The sequence below is a fragment of the Malaclemys terrapin genome, chromosome 3 (assembly GCF_027887155.1).
Source record: "Malaclemys terrapin pileata isolate rMalTer1 chromosome 3, rMalTer1.hap1, whole genome shotgun sequence".
NCBI classification, from domain to species: domain Eukaryota; kingdom Metazoa; phylum Chordata; order Testudines; family Emydidae; genus Malaclemys; species Malaclemys terrapin.
The window spans coordinates 114,968,923-114,987,849 of record NC_071507.1 but is presented as its reverse complement, the minus strand read 5'-3'; the positions used below and the strand labels follow the sequence as shown (position 1 = coordinate 114,987,849).

Here is an 18,927-nt window from a genome sequence, read left to right as displayed (position 1 = left end):
GTTGCCGATCCCTGGTATAGAATGAGGAAAGACTCTGTACTTCCTCTTCCCACCCCCCATCCCACCCACAAGTGCTGGAACTAGGGATGCTGTGGTTGCTGTCCTCCCCCTGGCTTGAAGTAGTAATAACAACCCAAATACATGGTTTCCACCTTCAGCACCCCAAAATAAAAATGGTGAAGAGAATTCCTTCTATATGAAGTTATTAGAACATGTTTTTAAGACCAGACTGCCTAGCCTAGGTAAAGGTGATAATCAGATCTGTCCTAGACAAAGGAATGTGGGTTTACCTCAGCTTACATATGAGCAGTAAACAAGCCATTGAGCTAAACTGGAAGGGATTTTCCTGCATCTGACCTCAAGAGACCTTCCTGACTTGTAAGACAAAAACATCCTTTTGGGGATATAAGGAACAGAGAGAGACTCCAACTGTATCCTTTGTTTTAGGAGACAAAGAAACCAAGCAATTTGATCTCCGTGATGGGTGCTGGCTAACAAAAGCTGGAAATGAGTTGGTGAGAAACTATCTTGAAGAAAAACTGTATCTTGCCAGATTAAGTTTTAGTCTTTTAGTTGCGTGGTTTGCTTGTAACCAGATCTACCTACATCCCTATTACTTAGTATCTCTTAATCCATGATTCTTTTCTTAATAGACTTGTTTTGCTTTCATATAAACCATCAGTGCTGTGTACGTTCAGTAATGTGTGCACTTCTAGAAAGCTGACAGGCTGGAGTATTTTACTGTCTCTCTACAGGCAGTGATCTTAACCCTTTCTCTGTGAGAGTCCAGAGAGAGGGATTGGTCCCAACAGTAGGATGAATTCAGGGCTGGAAGCATACTAAGGTCAGCCTGCAAGGAGTAACCAGATTGGGCAAAGCCAGGATGAAGCATGCGGGCTGCTGACAGGCCAGAGCCCTGGCCCAAAGTGGCTCAGCCAAAAGACAGCCAGTATTACAAGGCAGACAGCAACCAAACTTACTGGCCTGGGTGAACCCCAAAATATCACAATTGAATCAGCAACGACAGTGCATAAGGTCTTAGGGGAAAAATAATTTATTCATGTATACATTGGAGGAGAATGATTCCCTAAATAGTTACTCAAATATCCAACAATCCTAAGACACTAGGACACTATTATGATAGGTATCAATATAAGAATCTACATAAATGTCAGAGCTCTATTCCTAGCTAAGAGTGTACTGGTATATCTTTTTCTTTCTGTTAAAAATTAATACTGGAAGATTTTTGGATCTCATTACTTGTATATTTTATCAGAATGTTTAAATTGGTACAGCTGCTAAAAGCTCTATTCATATAAAACTCCATGACTGAATCATAATCATGATTCTTGTTTCTAAATTTCTTTGAAACAAGCCCTAGGCACTAGGAATGTGGTCTATTTTTCTCCCTGGTAATATTCCTAAATCTGGCTGCAAAACAAAATAAAAAGATCATCCACTTTCTATGTTTCTTTCTCCATTTAAAAACTCTTATGTGAAAAAAACACATTTGCAAAAATTTAGTATGTCATGATTTCAATTCCATTAAATCTGTATACCTTTTCAAGCATTGGGATTTAATTGAAAACCAATCCCTTCAGCTGTTTCTATGAAGATTATTCTTCTGTACGTTTTGCAAAGTTTAGTAAGCACTCAAGAAATAGGAAGTGCACTCTTATTAACATAATATGCACCCAACTCAGAGGAAGTCTGCTTAGCTTTCTGTAAATATCTATCTGGATGTGTTGGAGGCTTATACAGTTTATTAACATAGCCACTCACATGATCTGTATCATGATATCTAAAGATACATGTTACCTGCCATATTGATATGCTAAAAAACTGGCAAAACAATGATTCAGACACCTATTCTATACAGGGATGGTTATTGTAAGAAAGATGGGTATAAAACAAACCATTAAGCAAATGCTTAACTAATTACCTGTACCATCTTTCAGTTTTTATAGAATTTACTAAATAGTCTTAATGACAGCACCTAATAGTATAGGATATAAGAAGGCAAAAATGGTATTGGGCTATGATTTGGCCTCATAAATTTTAAAAAATGATGGCTATATAACAGGGGTCGGCAACCTTTCAGAAGTGATGTGCCGAGTCTTCATTTATTCACTCTAATGTAAGGTTTCGCGTGCCAGTAATACATTTTAACGTTTTTAGAAGGTCTCTTTCTATAAGTCTATAATATATAACTAAACTATTGTTGTATGTAAAGTAAATAAAGTTTTTTAAATGTTTAAGAAGCTTCATTTAAAATTAAATTAAAATGCAGAGCCCCCCGGACCGGTGGCCAGGACCCGGGCAGTCCGAGTGCCACTGAAAATCAGCTTGTGTGCCGCCTTTGGCACGCGTGCCATAGATTGCCTACCCCTGTTATATAACCATTTAAATTTTTAGAATCAAATTACAGACACAATAGAAAATAATACGTGTACTCAATTACTGTCTTGGGAAGGTGACTTTGTTTATATTTTTGACTAAATGTCCCTCAGAATAGGGCCTGGCTTGTGCCAATTAGTTATCAGTTCTGGTGTTGCTGCTAACATAATGGAGAAAAAACACTCCAAAGCTAGATTACAAAACATTTTGTTAAATTACTTGCATTCCAAGTCACCAAGGTCTCCTTCCCAATAGAACTGTGGTAGCCAACCCTTTTAACCTATTTGTCAGTGAATATTAGCCCAGGATCTAACTAATATGTCTAACTGCCTAAAATAAACTCCTACATTTATGAAGCCAATGTAGACTGAGTGCAGTACAAGAAACTTGCATACTTAGTTTCATTTTTTTGTCTGTATAAGGACATAAAATGAACTTGAAAGACAGTATGAAACTATTATGGTAGACACACGTACCATTCTACAATCTTAGTTAACGGTAACTTGTAGTACTCTTGGTTGGAACCTGTTCCAAAACAAAGGTACACAGTAACTCTGAGACAACCTTTACAGAACATACACAAGCATGTAAACTTCTTTATTTATTAGGCACTCAGTTTCAAGAAGTGGTCAGCTGGCTGATCTGGTTCATTACCCAAAAGAAAGTCACTGTGTTACTTATCACACACCAGTTCAGCCGCAGCTTTCAGCTCAGTTTCTGCTCACAATAAGAGATGACACTGCAAACACAGAAGGATCGAAGGATGGACATGACTATAGGCTTTTCCCAATACAATAGTGGGTGATCCAAATTGGTGGAAAATAGAAAGAGTTAAAGGTGCCTATCCAAAAAAGGTACTTGATGTAACCCAGAATTCTTGCAGGTGGCTGGTTTAGGACTGGTTGTCTTCCTTCCAGGTTTAGCTTTTGAGAAGCAGTGTGCTGAAGGAGACAGGCACTTTATCTTATTTCTGCTTCATAGAATTGGAAGGGACCTCAGAAGGTCATCTAGTCCAACCCCCTGCTCAAAGAAGAACCAATCCCTAGACATATTTTTACCCCCGTTTCCTAAATGGTCCCCTCAAGGATTGAACTCCTAACCCTGGGTTTAGCAGGCCAATGCTCAAACCACTGAGCTATCCCCCCCTTTGATTGTCCAGCTTGATTCCTCTTCTTGGAGGTGCTGGCATAGAGCAATCAGATGCCATACACTTCTTCCAAAGATTCATATGTCCCATCAAAATGAGAGTCATCCTCTCTGACTATCCAGTCAGAGAATGATACATGAGGTTTTGAATTCTTACAATTGAGGCTGGAGTTTTCCAGTCTCTCTGTGTAACACACAAACTGGTGTGACAGGACATAAGACATGTTAGGCCATAACTGTTGGTACTACCATCTTGATACATATGTTGAATACTAGTTGGTTTACTCCAGTCAGCAATTTACCTCCACAAGTTGCTTTCCCTGGACCCCTTTGTGGTGTACCACTTGGCCAATTTTGCAGTTATGTTTGCTCAACTTGCAGTTTCTCCAACAATACTCTTCTAGCTGCTGAAATGTCCATTTTAAAGTTCATATAATTTATAAAGGCCCTCCATATTCTTGATGCTCTTTAAACTTGTTTTCACAATCCATTATACAATGCAAAGTCACTTCAAAAACTGTTGTTCTCCAGCAGGCTGGAACAGCTGTATAAATCTTCCATTTCTGTTCTCCGTGTTTTAACAACAATGGTAGGGCCTATGTATAATGGGGCTGAGTCCATGCATTATTAACCAGACAGTTACATTTCTGATTATTCCACTCTGTGGTCAGTTGTCCTTATAAACATATTACTTGGTTTACTGCCTCTTTCAGCACAGTGTATTTTACTAATTTGATAGGAGATTGCAAATATTAGATTGACTTCTTCACTATTACTTAAAGTAAAAAAAAATCTATATGAGTGCAACTTTTCTTTCCTACAGCACTGGCCATGAGGTAAATGCTTTCACTAAAGTTTGCAATATCTTGCCAAAAGTTGCATCTCTTGGATTTAACTTCCCTTTTATAGATATTTTAATTATCATATTAGAATTCTTCAAGTTCCCCATTTTACTACTATATCTGGCATGTCATATATCAAAGATTGGTATTTATTGGATTTTTTTTTTCATTCAGAGACCAGGAAAAATGGGAAGTCTCCCTAGCTACACCAGTAGTACACTCTTGTGAAAGGTTGTAACATTCTGAGTTTCCTCTGATTCTTGAACAAATCTAGTCGTTTGACTGTAGGTTTTTGTTCTCTCAACTAGGGTGACCAGACAGCAAGTGTGAAAAATCGGGACGGGGGTGGGGGGTAATAGAAGGCTATAAAAGAAAAAGACCCAGAAATCGGGACATCTGGTTACCCTACTCTCAACCCTCAGTTCTATGTTTTCTAAAAGGTTTTGATGTTTGAGCAATTCTTGTCAGAACTCATGATTTTGGGGGCCTTAGTTTCTACATTACACAATCTTTTCTAATAGTATGGTGACTTAATAGCAGTCAATAATTGTTGCTTATTCACCTTATCTTGATTTCCACATCTTCTCTTGTTAAGGTAACTAATAGATCAGGGTGGGAAATTGTTTTCCTGCCTTGCAGATATTTGCAAGAATTAAAAATTGTCCCATCTTGAATTGGGACAAAAAGTTAAAATGTTAAAACTATTCACAAACTGAATAATAAAATAAAAAATATTTTGGGTAAGTCAAAATATTTTGTTGTGATAAATTGAATTTAATTTGAATTTTGATTTTCTTTTTCATTAACCTTTCTTAGGCTCATTAGCTTAAATTTTTGAAACAAAAAGTAATTTTGAACCAGGAAATGAATTTTTCATGGAGAAAATGTCAAAATTAAACATTTCAATAAATCTTAAACTTTTAACATGACATTTTTTTCAAGTTGGGAAAGTTGTCCAGCCTGACCCTGTTTTGTGACCAGTTTTAGTTTTGGTCAAATCAGCATTTTGACAAAAAAAATTGTGACCACCCCAATAGTGAAGAACACAACTATCTTAACTTAACTTTACCTACTCAACTTGCATAAAAATTCCCTTTTCCCCCCATCATAGACTGCACATTTTATGGAAGTGATGTACAAAATTTTCTGAAATACTTTTTCAAATATTCCTGTGACGAGTACACTTTATACAAAATAATATCTACACTAGTCATCTTCATGTAGGACAACTCCCATGATTGCAGTACCAGCATTGAGGGTTATAGCCTGTTCTGAAAGTATAGATATGGGGGGGAAAAGGAGGAGGTGTTGTGCTATATGTCAAGAATGTATACACTTGGTCCAAGGGGAAGTGAGTAACAGGCCTCCTGAGAGTCTCTGGGTGAGGATAATAAGGGAAAAGAACAGTAGTGATGTTATGGTAGGGTCTATTATAGACCACCAAATCAGCAAAGGAAATGGATGAGCCATTCTGAAAGGAGGAAACAAGATTAGCTAACACACATGGACTAGTATTAATGGGGAATTTTAACTTCCCTGATATCTGTGGGAAGACTGTTACAGCAAAACATAATACATTCTGAAAATTCTTAGTACGTGTAGCGGACAATTTTCTGATTCAGAAAGTTGAGGAAACAACTAAGGGGTTGTCTATTTTGGATCTGGTTTTGACCAACAGGGATGAATTAGTTGTGAATGTGAAGGTAGTCAGGAACTTGGGAGGAAGTGATCATGATCTGGTAGAATTCAATATCCTATGGAAAGGAAGGCATGAGAACTGCAGTACAAGGACACTGGAGGTCAGAAAGGCAGATTTCAACTGACTCAGAAATAGTAGACCAGGTCCCATGGAAAGACCAATTAGGAAGAAAAGGAATTGAAGGGGACTGGCAGTTCTTAAAAAATGTAATATTTGAGGTTCAACATCAAGCTATTCCAATGCAGAGGAAAGATAAGAGTCACAGGAGACCAATGTGGCTGCACAAGTTGCTTTTTAGTAACTAAAAACCAAAAGGGTTACATACAGGAAATGAAAGGAGAGGCATGTCACCAAGGAAGTATACATGGAAATAGCACAACTATGCAGGGACAAAATCCGGAAAGCTAAGGCAAAGAATGAGTTACAGCTTGCAAGGAATGTTAGGGACAACAGGATGCAGATCTTCAAATATGTCAGATAAAAAAGAACTATCAAGGAACCATGTGGGTCTGCTACTCAGTGGAGAAGGTGAACTGGTAATGGAAGATGTTAGGAAGACAGAGTTGCTCCATGCCTACTTTGCTTCAGTCTTCTCACAAAAAATAACATGTGACCAGATGACTAGCAAAGTTACCATAGACTATAAAGGGAAGGGATACAGATTGGGATAAGTAAAGAACTCATCAGAGATATTCTGACTAAAATGAATGAATTCAAATCAGCAGGGCAGGATGCTATTCACCTCAAGGGATTAGCTGAAGAAATATCAGAGCCACTGGCGATAATATTTACAAACTCATGGATGACAGGCAAGGTCCTGGAAAACTGGAGAAGACCTAATGTAGTTCCCATCTTTGAAAGTGGTGGGTGGGGAGAAGGGGCCAAGGAACTATAGACCAGTCAGTGTGACTTCAGTATCTGGAAAGCTACTAGAGAAATGTATAAAACATTTAATTTGCAAGTACCTGGAGGATGAAGGGGTAAATCACTAGCAGCCAGAATGGATTTACCAAGAACAAATCATTCCAAACCAGCCTGATTTCCTCCTTTGACAGAGTAATTGATTTGGTGGATAGGGGAAGTGTGGTGGACATAATATACCTGGACTTAATCAAGGCTTTTAACACAGCCCCACATGATATTCTCATAAGTAAGCTGGAGAAATGTGGGCTCAACAGAACTACCATTAAGTGGGTATATAATTGGTTAAACAACTGCAAACAAAGAGTAATTAATAGAACAACGTCAGATTGGAAGGAGGTCTCAAGTGGGTTTTCACAGGAATCTGTTCTGGGTCCAGTGTTGTTTAACTTCTTTATTACTGACCTGGATGTAGGTATAGAGAGCATACTGATCAAATTTGCAGATGACACAAAGCTAGGGAGGGTGCCAAGAAATTTGGGTATAGAGCTGAAATTCAGAGGGATCTTGATAAATTGGACAACTGGGCAACAAAATGAAATTCAACAAAGACCAATGTAAGATGCTACACTTAGGGAAGAAAAACCAGATGACAAATACAAAATGGAGGAAACCTGTCTTGGCAACAGCACTGCTGAGAAGGATCTGGGAGTTGTGCTGGATCACAACCTCAATGTGAGTCAGCAATGTGATGCTGTTGCAAAAAAGAAAATGCAATTTTAGATTGCATTAACAGAGGCATAGCATGCAAGTCATGCTAGGTGATATTGCCGAGTAGAGCAGTACTGGTTTAGGCCTCAGCTGGAGTACTGTGTCCAATTTTGGTCACCAATGTATAGAAAGGATGTAGAGAAACTGGAAAGGATCCAGAGTTGATCAACAAAGATGACCAAAGGAGTGGAATGCCAGCCCTATGAGCAAAGGCTGAAGGAACTGGGTATGTTTAGTTTGGAAAAGAGGAGATTAAGGGGGGATATGATAGCAGTCTTCAGATAATTGAAAGGCTGCTATTAAAAAAATGGAGAAAAGTTGTTCTCTTTTACCATAGAGGGCAGGACAAGAGGCAATGGGTTCAAACTACAGCAAAGCAGATTTAGATTAAATCTCTGGAAAAACTTCCTTAGGACAGTGGAACAGACTCCATTGGGAGGTTGTGGTAGCTTCTTCAGTGGAGATTTTTGAAAGGAGGCTGGATAGCCATCTGTCTTGGATGGGTTAGACAGAACAAATCTTGCATCTTGACAGGGGTTAGGCTAGATTTGTGGTCCCTACTAACCCTATCATTCTATTTGCTAAACTTGTGCATTCTTGCAGCTAAGAGTCATTGCATTGGATCATCAAGTGGTGGCTTGAAAACTATGCTAGATTATGCTAGTTGAGGAGTGTGCAGCTGGAGGGGATTTTATTTCCATATAAACTGTCTTGATTGTACACCCCTATTTGACACCTACCACCCCACACTGGAATCTATATGGAGTATCCTTAAACACCTACAACCCATACTTGATGGGGACCACATCCTGTAAGAAATCTTTCCTGAACCCCCTCTTCTGGCCTTCAAACAGTCCCCCCTCTCCCGACTCTCCAAGCTCATCATCAGAAGCAAGATCTCCACAGATCAGGACACACCAACTCAAAGTGGCACCAGACCCCGCCAGAACCACAGATGCAGAATCTGCAGATATATCTTCACTGCTACAATGATCAACACTCCCCACAGCACACCTTTCAAGTTCCATGGGTCCTACACATGCCTATCACAACATATGGTGTACTTCCAGTTCACTAAATGCTCCAATAACAACTATGTAGGTGAAAGTAGACCAGGGATCGGCAACCTGCGGGAAGCACATCCCTCAGCCCGTGTCGCTTCCCGCAGCCCCCATTGGCCTAGAATGGTGAACCGCGGCCAGTGGGAGCTGCGATCGCCCGAACCTGCGGACACTACAGGTAAACAAACCATCTCAAGCCGCCAGCAGATTTCCCTGATGAGCTGCACGCCAAAGGTTGCTGATCCCTGAACTAGACAGTCACTACACACTTGGATGAACTGTCACAGAAAGGGTGTCTTTTATCACTTATTAGCAGTGGGCAAACTTTTTTTTTTTTTTCACAAAATGATCACTCTGACCTCTCAGTCCTCATTCTCAAAGTAAGTGTGCACCAACACCTTAAAAAAAGAAGTCTGGGAACTTAAATTCATAACATTGCTAGATGCTAAAAATCATGGACTGAACAGAGATGCTGGATCTATGGCTTATTGCAACAATCTGTAATCCACTAACAGCATCCCCTCCAGCTGCCTCCCCTGCTTTCCTTTCCCCGCTATGACTGGAGCAGTATTGACATGCCACTTCACCTTGAAATATGTGTTAACCAGTTATGCTAAACAATCTATTCCACCTTGTATTTAGCTGTGGCACTGAGTGCATATCCCAGACTTGAAGAAGAGCTCTGTGGAGACTTGAAATCCTGTCTCTCTCACTCTGACATTGGTCCAATAAAAGATATTACCTCACCCACCTTGTTTCTCTAATATCCTGGGACCAACATGGCTATAATAACACTGCATAGTGCTGACCTAGTCCATCTAGAGAGTCATATATGAACATAAATATTGTCTCTTAATATGAAGGCAGAGTGAATTGTATTGATCAATGTCTCTCAAGGTTTCATGGAAGCCCTACTAACCATAGATAGGTTTGGCTAATAGGTTTCTGGGTGATAGTTCTAAGTGTTTGATAGACTCTCTTGCAGAGCTGCAGTGGTAAGCTGAGAGTGGAGATGAAGGACTAGAAAATGTATGCAGGAGTCAGACATCTGGTATGAACCAGATGCTGTACCAGCACTCCTCTGAAGATTTAATTCTCCAGAATCCCAGATTTCATTTCATTTTTTCGGGGGGGGGAAGGGCAGAGAGTCTTTTACTCTTATGGTTGTGACTAAAACCTAAAAAATGTTAACTGAGTGTAAACAATGCAGGGATATCCATGTGAGTGTGCAGAGAGCTTCGGGCAATAATTCTGAGAAGTCTGTACTGCTCCATTCAACTCAATAAGATGCCAACTCAGATGTCACTTTATTATATTAATGTCAATAATGTCATTTAAATTATTTCATTCCTCAGAAGAGATGAGAGGGAGGATAACACTCTTGCTCAGTTTACTATGAAGTCTCATTTTGGTGCCATAAGTTGGCAGTGTTTGGATGAGCTCTATTATTATTTTTTCTTTCACAATCAACATGGAGCTAAAATCAGAGTCCAGTAGAGCTCAGAGAACATACATGATCACATTCTAAACATCTGCACAACTTATAGTGAGTGTCTTCTCATTTTGGAAAGTCACATGGGAAGAGCTGATTTTATGGGTGGAGCTTGGAAGAGTACCGTCATCTATTGCCTCTTCCCCATCTGACTGCTGAGTACTGCAGATGCTATAGCATATGTTTTCAGCTTACTTGAGAGTAATTTGCAATTTTAAAAATGTAAAAATATAATAAACCAATCTTTTGAACACACAGAGCATCAGAATTTAATGTTGCTTTTTCAATTATAGAGGCAAAAGAACATAAGAACGGCCATACTGGGTCAGACCAAAGGTCCATCAAGCCCAGTATCCTGCCCTCTGACAGTGGCCAATGGCAGGTGCCCCAAAGGGAATGAACAGACAGGTTATCATCAAATGATCCATGCCCTGTCACCCAATCCCAGCTTCTGGCAAACAGAGTCTAGGGACACCATTCCTGCCCATCCTGCCTAATAGCCATTGATGGACCTATCCTCCATGAATCTATCTAGCTCCCTTTTGAATCCCATTATAGTATTGGCCTTCACAACACCCTCTGGCAAGGAGTTCCAGAGGTTGACAGTACGTTGCGTGAAAAAATACTTTCTTGTGTTTGTTTTAAACCTGCTACCTATTAATTTCATTTGGTGGCCCCTTGTTCTTGTATTATGCGAAGGAGTAAATAACACTTCCTTATTTACTTTCTCTATACCACTCATGATTTTATAGATCTCTATCATATCTCAGCTTAGTTGCCTCTTTTCCAAGCTGAAAAGTCCCAGTCTTATTAATCTCTCCTCATACGGAAGCCATTCTATACCCCTAATCATTTTTGTTGCCCTTTTCTGAACCTTTTCCGATTCCAATTTATCTTTTTTGAGATGGGGTGACCACATCGGCATGCATTATTCAAGGCATCATAACAATTTCTGAGGAACACATGCTCTTTGTCTGAGGATTTTCAAAATGATATTCAAAAGATCAGTCTCCAAACTTGTTTTCACTTAAAAGGTATGTGGAAGTTTCTTTCCATATGGGGAGGTAACATGGCAAGGACATTGGACCCAGGGAGTCCAGAGACTGGGCTTCTATTGATAACTTTGCCACTGAGTATGGAACTAAAACAAGTCATTTAATCTCTCTATGCTTAACTCTCCTTGTCTGTAAAATGTAAGTAATTTTCTTCTTAACAGATGCAGAGCTCGTCAAGCCAATATGTTGCAGCCTCATCAGTGAAGTGCAGAGCCCACATACCAAATCTGGTCAGAGGGCATCAGATCTGGTCAGAGAGCAGTTGTCAGTGATGTGAGACATTATCTGTCTTTGGCCACAGCCGCATGTGGGATCCTCTCAATGGCCCCAGATGTGAAAGCTGGCTACATATTGGCCCTGGCCCATTTGAAATCAATTCAGAAGGGCCCATGAGCATGTGGTAAATCTAAGTCAGATAACCATGTTTGGGTCAATTTTAACAGATTGGTTTCTGACATCAGCTGCAGACCATTCTTTATGCCACATTGACGTTTCAGAGAAATCTGAGCAGGGCAAGTGAGCCCACAACTGTGGTAAAGACTGACTTAGACTACAGAGTACATATGTACTTCTCATGAACAAAATAATGAATTGGAGATAATCCAGGGACAAGGAACAGGGAGGCTTAGGTAGGGGGTGGGGTTCTGGAGGGCAGTTAGAAGCAGTGGTCCAGGAGGGGTAGTCAGGGGACAAGGAGCGAGGGGTGTGTGTGTTTGGGAGTTCGGGGGGGGAGGGGGGCTGCCAGGGGGCAGGGGTGGGGAGAGGGATAGCAGCAGTCAGGGGACAGGGAGCAGAGGGGTTTAGATGGGTCGGGAATTCGGGGGGGGCTGTCAGGGGGTGGGGAGTGGTTGGATGCGGCGTGGGGGGTCTGTCTGGGGGTGGGGGTGTGGATAAGGGTTGGGGCAGTCAGGGGGCAGGTAGGGGTAGGGTACTAGGGGGTCAGTTAGGATGGGGGGAGGGTACCAGGAGGGGGCAGTCAGGGGACAAGGAGCAGGGGGAGGGTTGGGAGTTCTGAGGGGGGCGGGAAGTGGGAGGGAGTGGAAGGGGCAGGGGCGGGGCTAGGGCAGGATGGGGGTGGGGCTCCTCCCATCCACTTTTTTGCTTGCTGAAATATGATAACCTTAAGAGTGGCATATTGATGATTCCATTACAGTTTATGCCTTGTTTATGCAACTCTTTTCACTGAAGGAAAGAATTTTGATTGGCTTCATGGATTGGTGCCTATGTTCCTCACAAATTAGCAATAACTGTAATCAGCATGTAAATCTTCCACTTTAGCCTTCCAGCTATATTTCTTTTCAGTATATATTTTCACAGTAGCAAGATGGCAATTCTCTCCTGGTTGTAGGTATTGCCCCCTGGTGACATCTTCTGTCTGGTAGTAGTCAAAGGTGTGCTCGTTGAGATTCTTGGCTTGTTGGTTTCTGAATGTTGTATCTTTGTGGTGGTCGCTGTCAGATAGTGCAGCTCCTTAGAACTCCCAGACAGGGGGAAAAACCAGACAACTCTGGCTCCTTGAAGATTTCTTATAAAATGTTTCTAATTAGCTACATATAATAGACAGCACCAGAGGGATTTGTTCCTTGTTGCAGACCTTCAGTGTCAAATTTCCAAAATGATTAGCTGAAGCTCATGCGACAAAAAGCGGCATTTATGATTGAATGTGATCCAGAGATAAGAGATGTGCCAGATCTGAAGCAGTTGAAATAACTGCCAGTGGGGAATGGGAGCATCCTTGTTTTTTGAGATAATTATGCTCAATACTCATCTCCAAATGTTCAGGTAGCAAACACTTAACATGACATTTTCACAAGTAGGGGGTCTTTAAAATAATTTGAAAGCTTTTTGTTGTGGTCGTCCATTAATAGCAGATGTTTGTTTTTAAAAATTCTAAAATTCAGATGTTGGCATTTTGAATGATTGTGACTGGACAGTTGAAAAAAAAAGTTATGTTTTTATTTTAAACATAAGATGCTCTGCTACCACAAACAAATCCAAAGTGGCTTACTGCATTGTATTGATCCATCACTGTGTGCTTACTTTACAAGGTATATTTTAAATCAGCAATTGCATGAAAGCAACATGGAAACAGAATTCAGAATCTTCAGCTCAGTCAGACTACCTCCACAAGAGTGCATGTGTAAATAATATAAAAAATAAAATAAGAAGGTTACGTTTGTGAAGCCTTAATTTTGCCCTCTTCTTGCTTTGGCATATCTGACCTTTGGTATTGGATAGTAACAGTGCTGTACAGTGAAGCAGCCTGCAATAGACTGAATTGCTCAGTACACCATCACTCAACAGGTGCCTTCTTATTGGCTTAAGGTTGGATTTTTAAAAACACCAACATGACTTAGTCCCATTGACTTCCAGTAGGTATTGTGCTAAGTCACGAAGGTGCTTTTGAAAATCCCATCCTTAGAGAATGGACTTGTATTATCTATAAATCAGAAATCAGCTTGCTCATAAAGCGTAATCTAAACCTTAAATCTAAACATTTATTTAGTCTGCTAGATTAAAGCTTTATTTGCTATCATTTTAAGCAAAGGGTGCCTATCCAGGAGTCTGGCTGGCTGACAATGATTTAATTATCGGTAATGTAAAACTTAATAGCTAAATGTATGTCTTGATATGGTCACATACAAGAATTTTCAAATAAAGTTAGAACAAGATTATGGAGGCCGATGCTTCAAGTAGAAAGTGGCATGACAGACCATATGCAAATCATGAAATATCACATTGAGAAGTACAAGCAAAGCACCACAGGACTCAGTATTAGATTTAACAATTTAAATTTTAGACAGGAAGGTGTAAACAATAGATAAATGACAGTACATTCCTAATACCAAATTAGGAAGACAGATTGTAGCAGGAATGAGAGAGAGATTGCAAAAGGATCTTGAGAATTTAGAGGAGTAGGCAGAACTTAACTGAATGAGATTTACTTTAGATAAAAGACAGATGATGCACTTATAGCAAATTAATATCAAGACCTATAAAAGGTGAAAATGCTAGTTAAAAAGCAGTAAAGTGGGGAAAGATCTGGGAGTGATACATTAATTCAATCTAAACGTTTCACAGTGGAATGCTGTCAAAAAGTAGAAAATGTTCTGTTGGACCATATAAAAACTGAGTATCATACGAAATGGAAGTACTGTAGTTCTTTTTTTCATACAACTGTGGTAAAGACTGACTTAGACTACAGAGTACATATGAACAAAATAATGAATTGGAGATAATCCAGTGAAATACAAAAAATATAAAAATATTAAGCATATGAAACAAAGTCAGATTAAAGGAATATAATGTATATGGCTTGGGGAAAAGGAAACAAAACAAAGGGGAATGTGATCATTTTGTGAATTCTTGATCGGCAGAGGACATGGGTGGCATAACAAGGGGAAATGGCCTTGAACTAAAACTGGTGTGGGGGTGGGGGGATAGTTGGTTTATGAAACAACTCTCACATATGTAATATCATGGGCCCATAGAATAAAAATACCAAACACACACAATTAAATCAGCAGTAACTAGCAAATAGGAATAAGTCATTAGAAAATCATTTGCAGATGTTAAGGTTTATTAGACATTGGAATAATTTATCAAGGGAATTTTTTGAGGCACTAACACTAGGCATGATAGACAACAGGTCAGAAATTAGCGTAGAAGATCTTCAGTATGGTAGAGAGGTGGCATATTAAAACCTAGAATGTATGATGTCTCCATTAATGCAAAAATGTCACCATATATGTAAATGTGGATAGAAGGGCAGAAGGAAAGTGTACCTCTTTACCCTCACAAAATATGCATATTAGAAAATAGATAACACAAACCATTGAACAGGTTTTGCTCAAGCTTTTCTACCTCCACTGTCCAGTATAATTCAGATGAAACTCAGATGAAAATGAACATTTTCAATGTTGTATTAAAATGAACTCTGTGAACAGGATGCCAAATAGTTTTGTGTAATGGTTTGAAATGCCATAAAATATATTTACAGTGAAGCAGTTAGAATTCCCTCTGGATTCCTCACCAACATGGTAAAACAACTAAAGAAGAAACATCTTCCAGATATTCCATCTCAGGTGTGGTATAGAGTCAAGTACATGCTGGGATAGGATTTGGGAATTTAGTGAGTGCCATTTGAATAAGCATATAGTGCAGATGCAGGCACTAAAACACGCTTAGGTAATGCCAAAATGTGTCTCATTGCTTTGATACTAAGATTCTCCCATAACTAGTAATGCAACAAAATCAAAATGAATTTGAACATTAAATTTCAGGACCATCGCCTCTCCTGGGATACAGAATTTCTAATGTGAATAAGCACTAAGCAGCTCTCACCAGTTTGTGGCTAGGGAAAAGGAGACATTTCTTCTTGCTTTTATTTGCAAAATGTTTTCACTCAGCTCCACTGTATTTATAGTCTCTCTCTTTTGTGTCTGTCTGAGACTTGGACAAACAGTTTAAGCTTTATTTAAGTTTAACTCATCTGATTGCAGAATTAATAATGTATTATTTCTCTCTTCTTCTCCTGCAGTATGCTGTCTGGCTAGTCTTCTGGGTCACATGGAATGTGTTTGTTATCTGCTTCTACTTGGAGGCTGGGGATCTTTCAAAGGTAATTTACCATCTGATATGTCTAAGCCATCAGTACATTATTAACATGCCCCCATTCAGAGGCTAAGTCTTCTGCTACTTATCCTCTTGGCATCATTTAAATGAGGTTTGCATGATGAAAATTCCGCATATGCCATATATCTTACCATTCCACATCCCAGACAACTGAGATATTTGTGGTTTTGATATCAACTATACTTTTAAAGGAAAACTCACTTTCTTCTGGTAGTAATTCAGTGCAAATGCCACCTTTGGGAGAGATACTAATCAGATTTTATAAATACAAAGGGAGATTTTCGCAATTGCTGTCTCAAGGGTAAACATGTTCTTTTTGTATCATTTAACTTGCTTATTGCTTTGCTGAATTATTTCCAGGGGCCTATACTGCAATGTAATAATGGTAAAACAAGGTATCACTGGTTAAATTAAAATGTAAAGTGAGATGCCAGGATAGACTGGATTGTGGAATCAACCTCAGTTTGTTACTCAGAATCCTAGATGACCCAAGAAAAAATTCACAGAAAAGAAGGCATTTTTCACTCTTATTTCACTGTGTAAGTGCTGCCTCTCAAAGCACTCCCCAGAATATAAGTTCAGTGTACTGTTCAACTGTATCTTGTATTCCCATGCGTGCTGCTCCTGCAAAAGCCTGGATGAAATCCTAGGCTATGTCTACACATAAGACACTGCAGCGGCACAACTGTAGCGCTGCAACTGTGCGCCATTGTATTTCTTCAGTATTGTAAGTTTTCAGTTAAAACCAGCCCCTCGTCCTGTTGAAGTCAATGGTAAAATTCACTTTGACTTCAATAGTACCAAAGTTCACTCTCTGTGCTGCTTAACTTATTTTTAAGAGGGGAAGATATGTCATGCTTTCTGCCTTTGTAACTTTAGATAGACCAACTCTATTAAAGAGCTGGGCAACGATGTAATAAATACAATGACCTTCCGGACAATATTTTTTGTTAAATTACAAATGCTTTGTACAGTGTGAAGTGAACTATAACAGATGTTATAACAAGCTAGTTATGCTTCTGGCATCATGTACAAACTAGTATTTTATTTATTTTAAACTCATCCTCCTTAGACCTGCTGCATACATTGGCTAGTCTCTGGGTGTGAATGAAAATGTGGGGTGCTTGTTGTAGGCTGATTTGAGAAGGAATTGATCTGTTTTTTCATTGCATTTTAATGGCTAAAAATCATTTAAGAACATGAAAGTGCTGTTTTGAGTAGAGATGGGCCAGAGCTGAGATTTCCCCCCCACAAACGTTTGGGGGTGTTCACCTCAAGGTTGTTCCCCTCCCCACAGAACTGGGTGTCTTGTTCAGGCCTATAAAGCGGATGCATCTGAAAAGTTCATTTTGGTTCCAATGATATGCTCTATACTTAGAATGGGGGGAAAAAACAGTGTATTCCCATCACCTAAATTAGGTTTCAAGCTACTTGTCTCATCTCCTGGGGCTGGGCAGCAGGGCATTACCTCACATCTAAGCATTCAGAAATTCCTTCACACTGAATGGTTTTAGTGGAGAGAGAAGGCAGAGAAACATTCATGGATCTGGCCCATGATGGAATATCGCAAGGCTTTGGAGAGGATGGTTCCATTTAACCCTAAATAAATGTGGTACCTAAAACACCACTATTTACAAAAACTAAGCACATACTTTGACACATCTATAGAACAATAGTCTAGGACATGCTGGGACAAATTCATCCTTGTTGTAACACATTGTGTGCATCTTCAGGCCAGCAGAGGGGTTAAACAGTGGATCACGGCTAGCATTGTGCCTCATACATCTAGCTATCCTCGTACGTCTTGCATTGAATTCTCTTTATTACATGTATTTTTTAACTGAGAATAAATACGACATCAAAGATTTAATGATACTCAGGAGTATTGAATCCTGTTAGGAAAGGCATGTGGAATCTTATAAAGATATAGCACTGAACTGACTCTAAATAGAGTATAAAAAGTAACCTTTAGGGGAGCACGGCATTAGCCTATATCTTCCACTAGGGACTCTGCTGAGGTCATAAACAATGAGCGAGGAACTTGCACAGCATAGTTTTAGGAATTCCTAAATTAAAATTACAGCTTAATAATAGTTCATCTGGGGATAGTTTATTTTATATGTATGATATATAGCTTTCTACCAAATAAAATAAAATCAAAGTTTTTTTGGAAAGTTTTGAAACTTGCTTCTGTTCTTTGGACATCCATTTTCTTATCACCTAGTAATTTAAAGGAGACAACATATTTCAAGCTGTTAATATATCATACTAATGGTTTACTAGCTTTTTTCTTTCTAAATTAGTTTTCAAGGGCAGAGGTCATGGTATTTTTATAACTGTGCCTTATTAGCAAAAGGGCCCTGTAAAGACACTGACATTGTTAGAGCTATGAGATTATCCCCTGTTTAACAGAGCGAAGGAGCTAAAGGATTACCAGTGAACAGCCATGTGGAGCTGTTCACATTCTATGCCAATATGGGGAATGTCTGTCCATACAGTGGAGAGCGGTATTGCACTTTGAGTATTTTCTGTCCTTGTGCGTTTTTTGTAAATGCCTTTGCTGACAACCTAGCTTCCATAACTATCCAGAATAATTATGATTTATTTGTTCATTTCCAAAAAGAAGCAAGTTTGGTGGTGGTGGGGATGTTTTTTAAAGCTACTTGGTTGTTGTATGGGTTTATGGATTGCCATCTGGAATGCCCACTTCACAGTACATTCTGTTACACAGTAACCCTTTTAAGTAATATTTCACTGGTCTTCATGTTTTTTCCTTGGCCATATGGAGATCCTCTTAGTAAGGTACATACACAATATAAGTGGGAGTTTGTAGGCATCTTTAAGAGAAACAGACAAGATTACTACTTAAAATGTATTCGTTTTTGTCCCAAGGGTGGAGACAACCCACAGCATACAGAAGGTGTAAACTCCCTTGGGTTAATATATGCATATGCTGTGCCCTTGTAAT

General features: G+C 39.4%; 1 protein-coding gene across 6 annotated transcripts in view; it reads left to right on the top strand.

Annotated features, from left to right (window-relative positions):
• Window positions 1-18,927, top strand: part of NKAIN2 (sodium/potassium transporting ATPase interacting 2) — a 763,955-nt gene that overhangs the window by 392,217 nt on the left and 352,811 nt on the right. For all 6 annotated transcript variants that reach the window (XM_054023913.1, XM_054023914.1, XM_054023911.1 and 3 more), the window contains exon 3: window positions 15,865-15,945. In XM_054023913.1, the coding sequence (XP_053879888.1) occupies window positions 15,865-15,945 (81 nt within the window). The remainder of the gene's footprint in view (window positions 1-15,864; window positions 15,946-18,927) is intronic.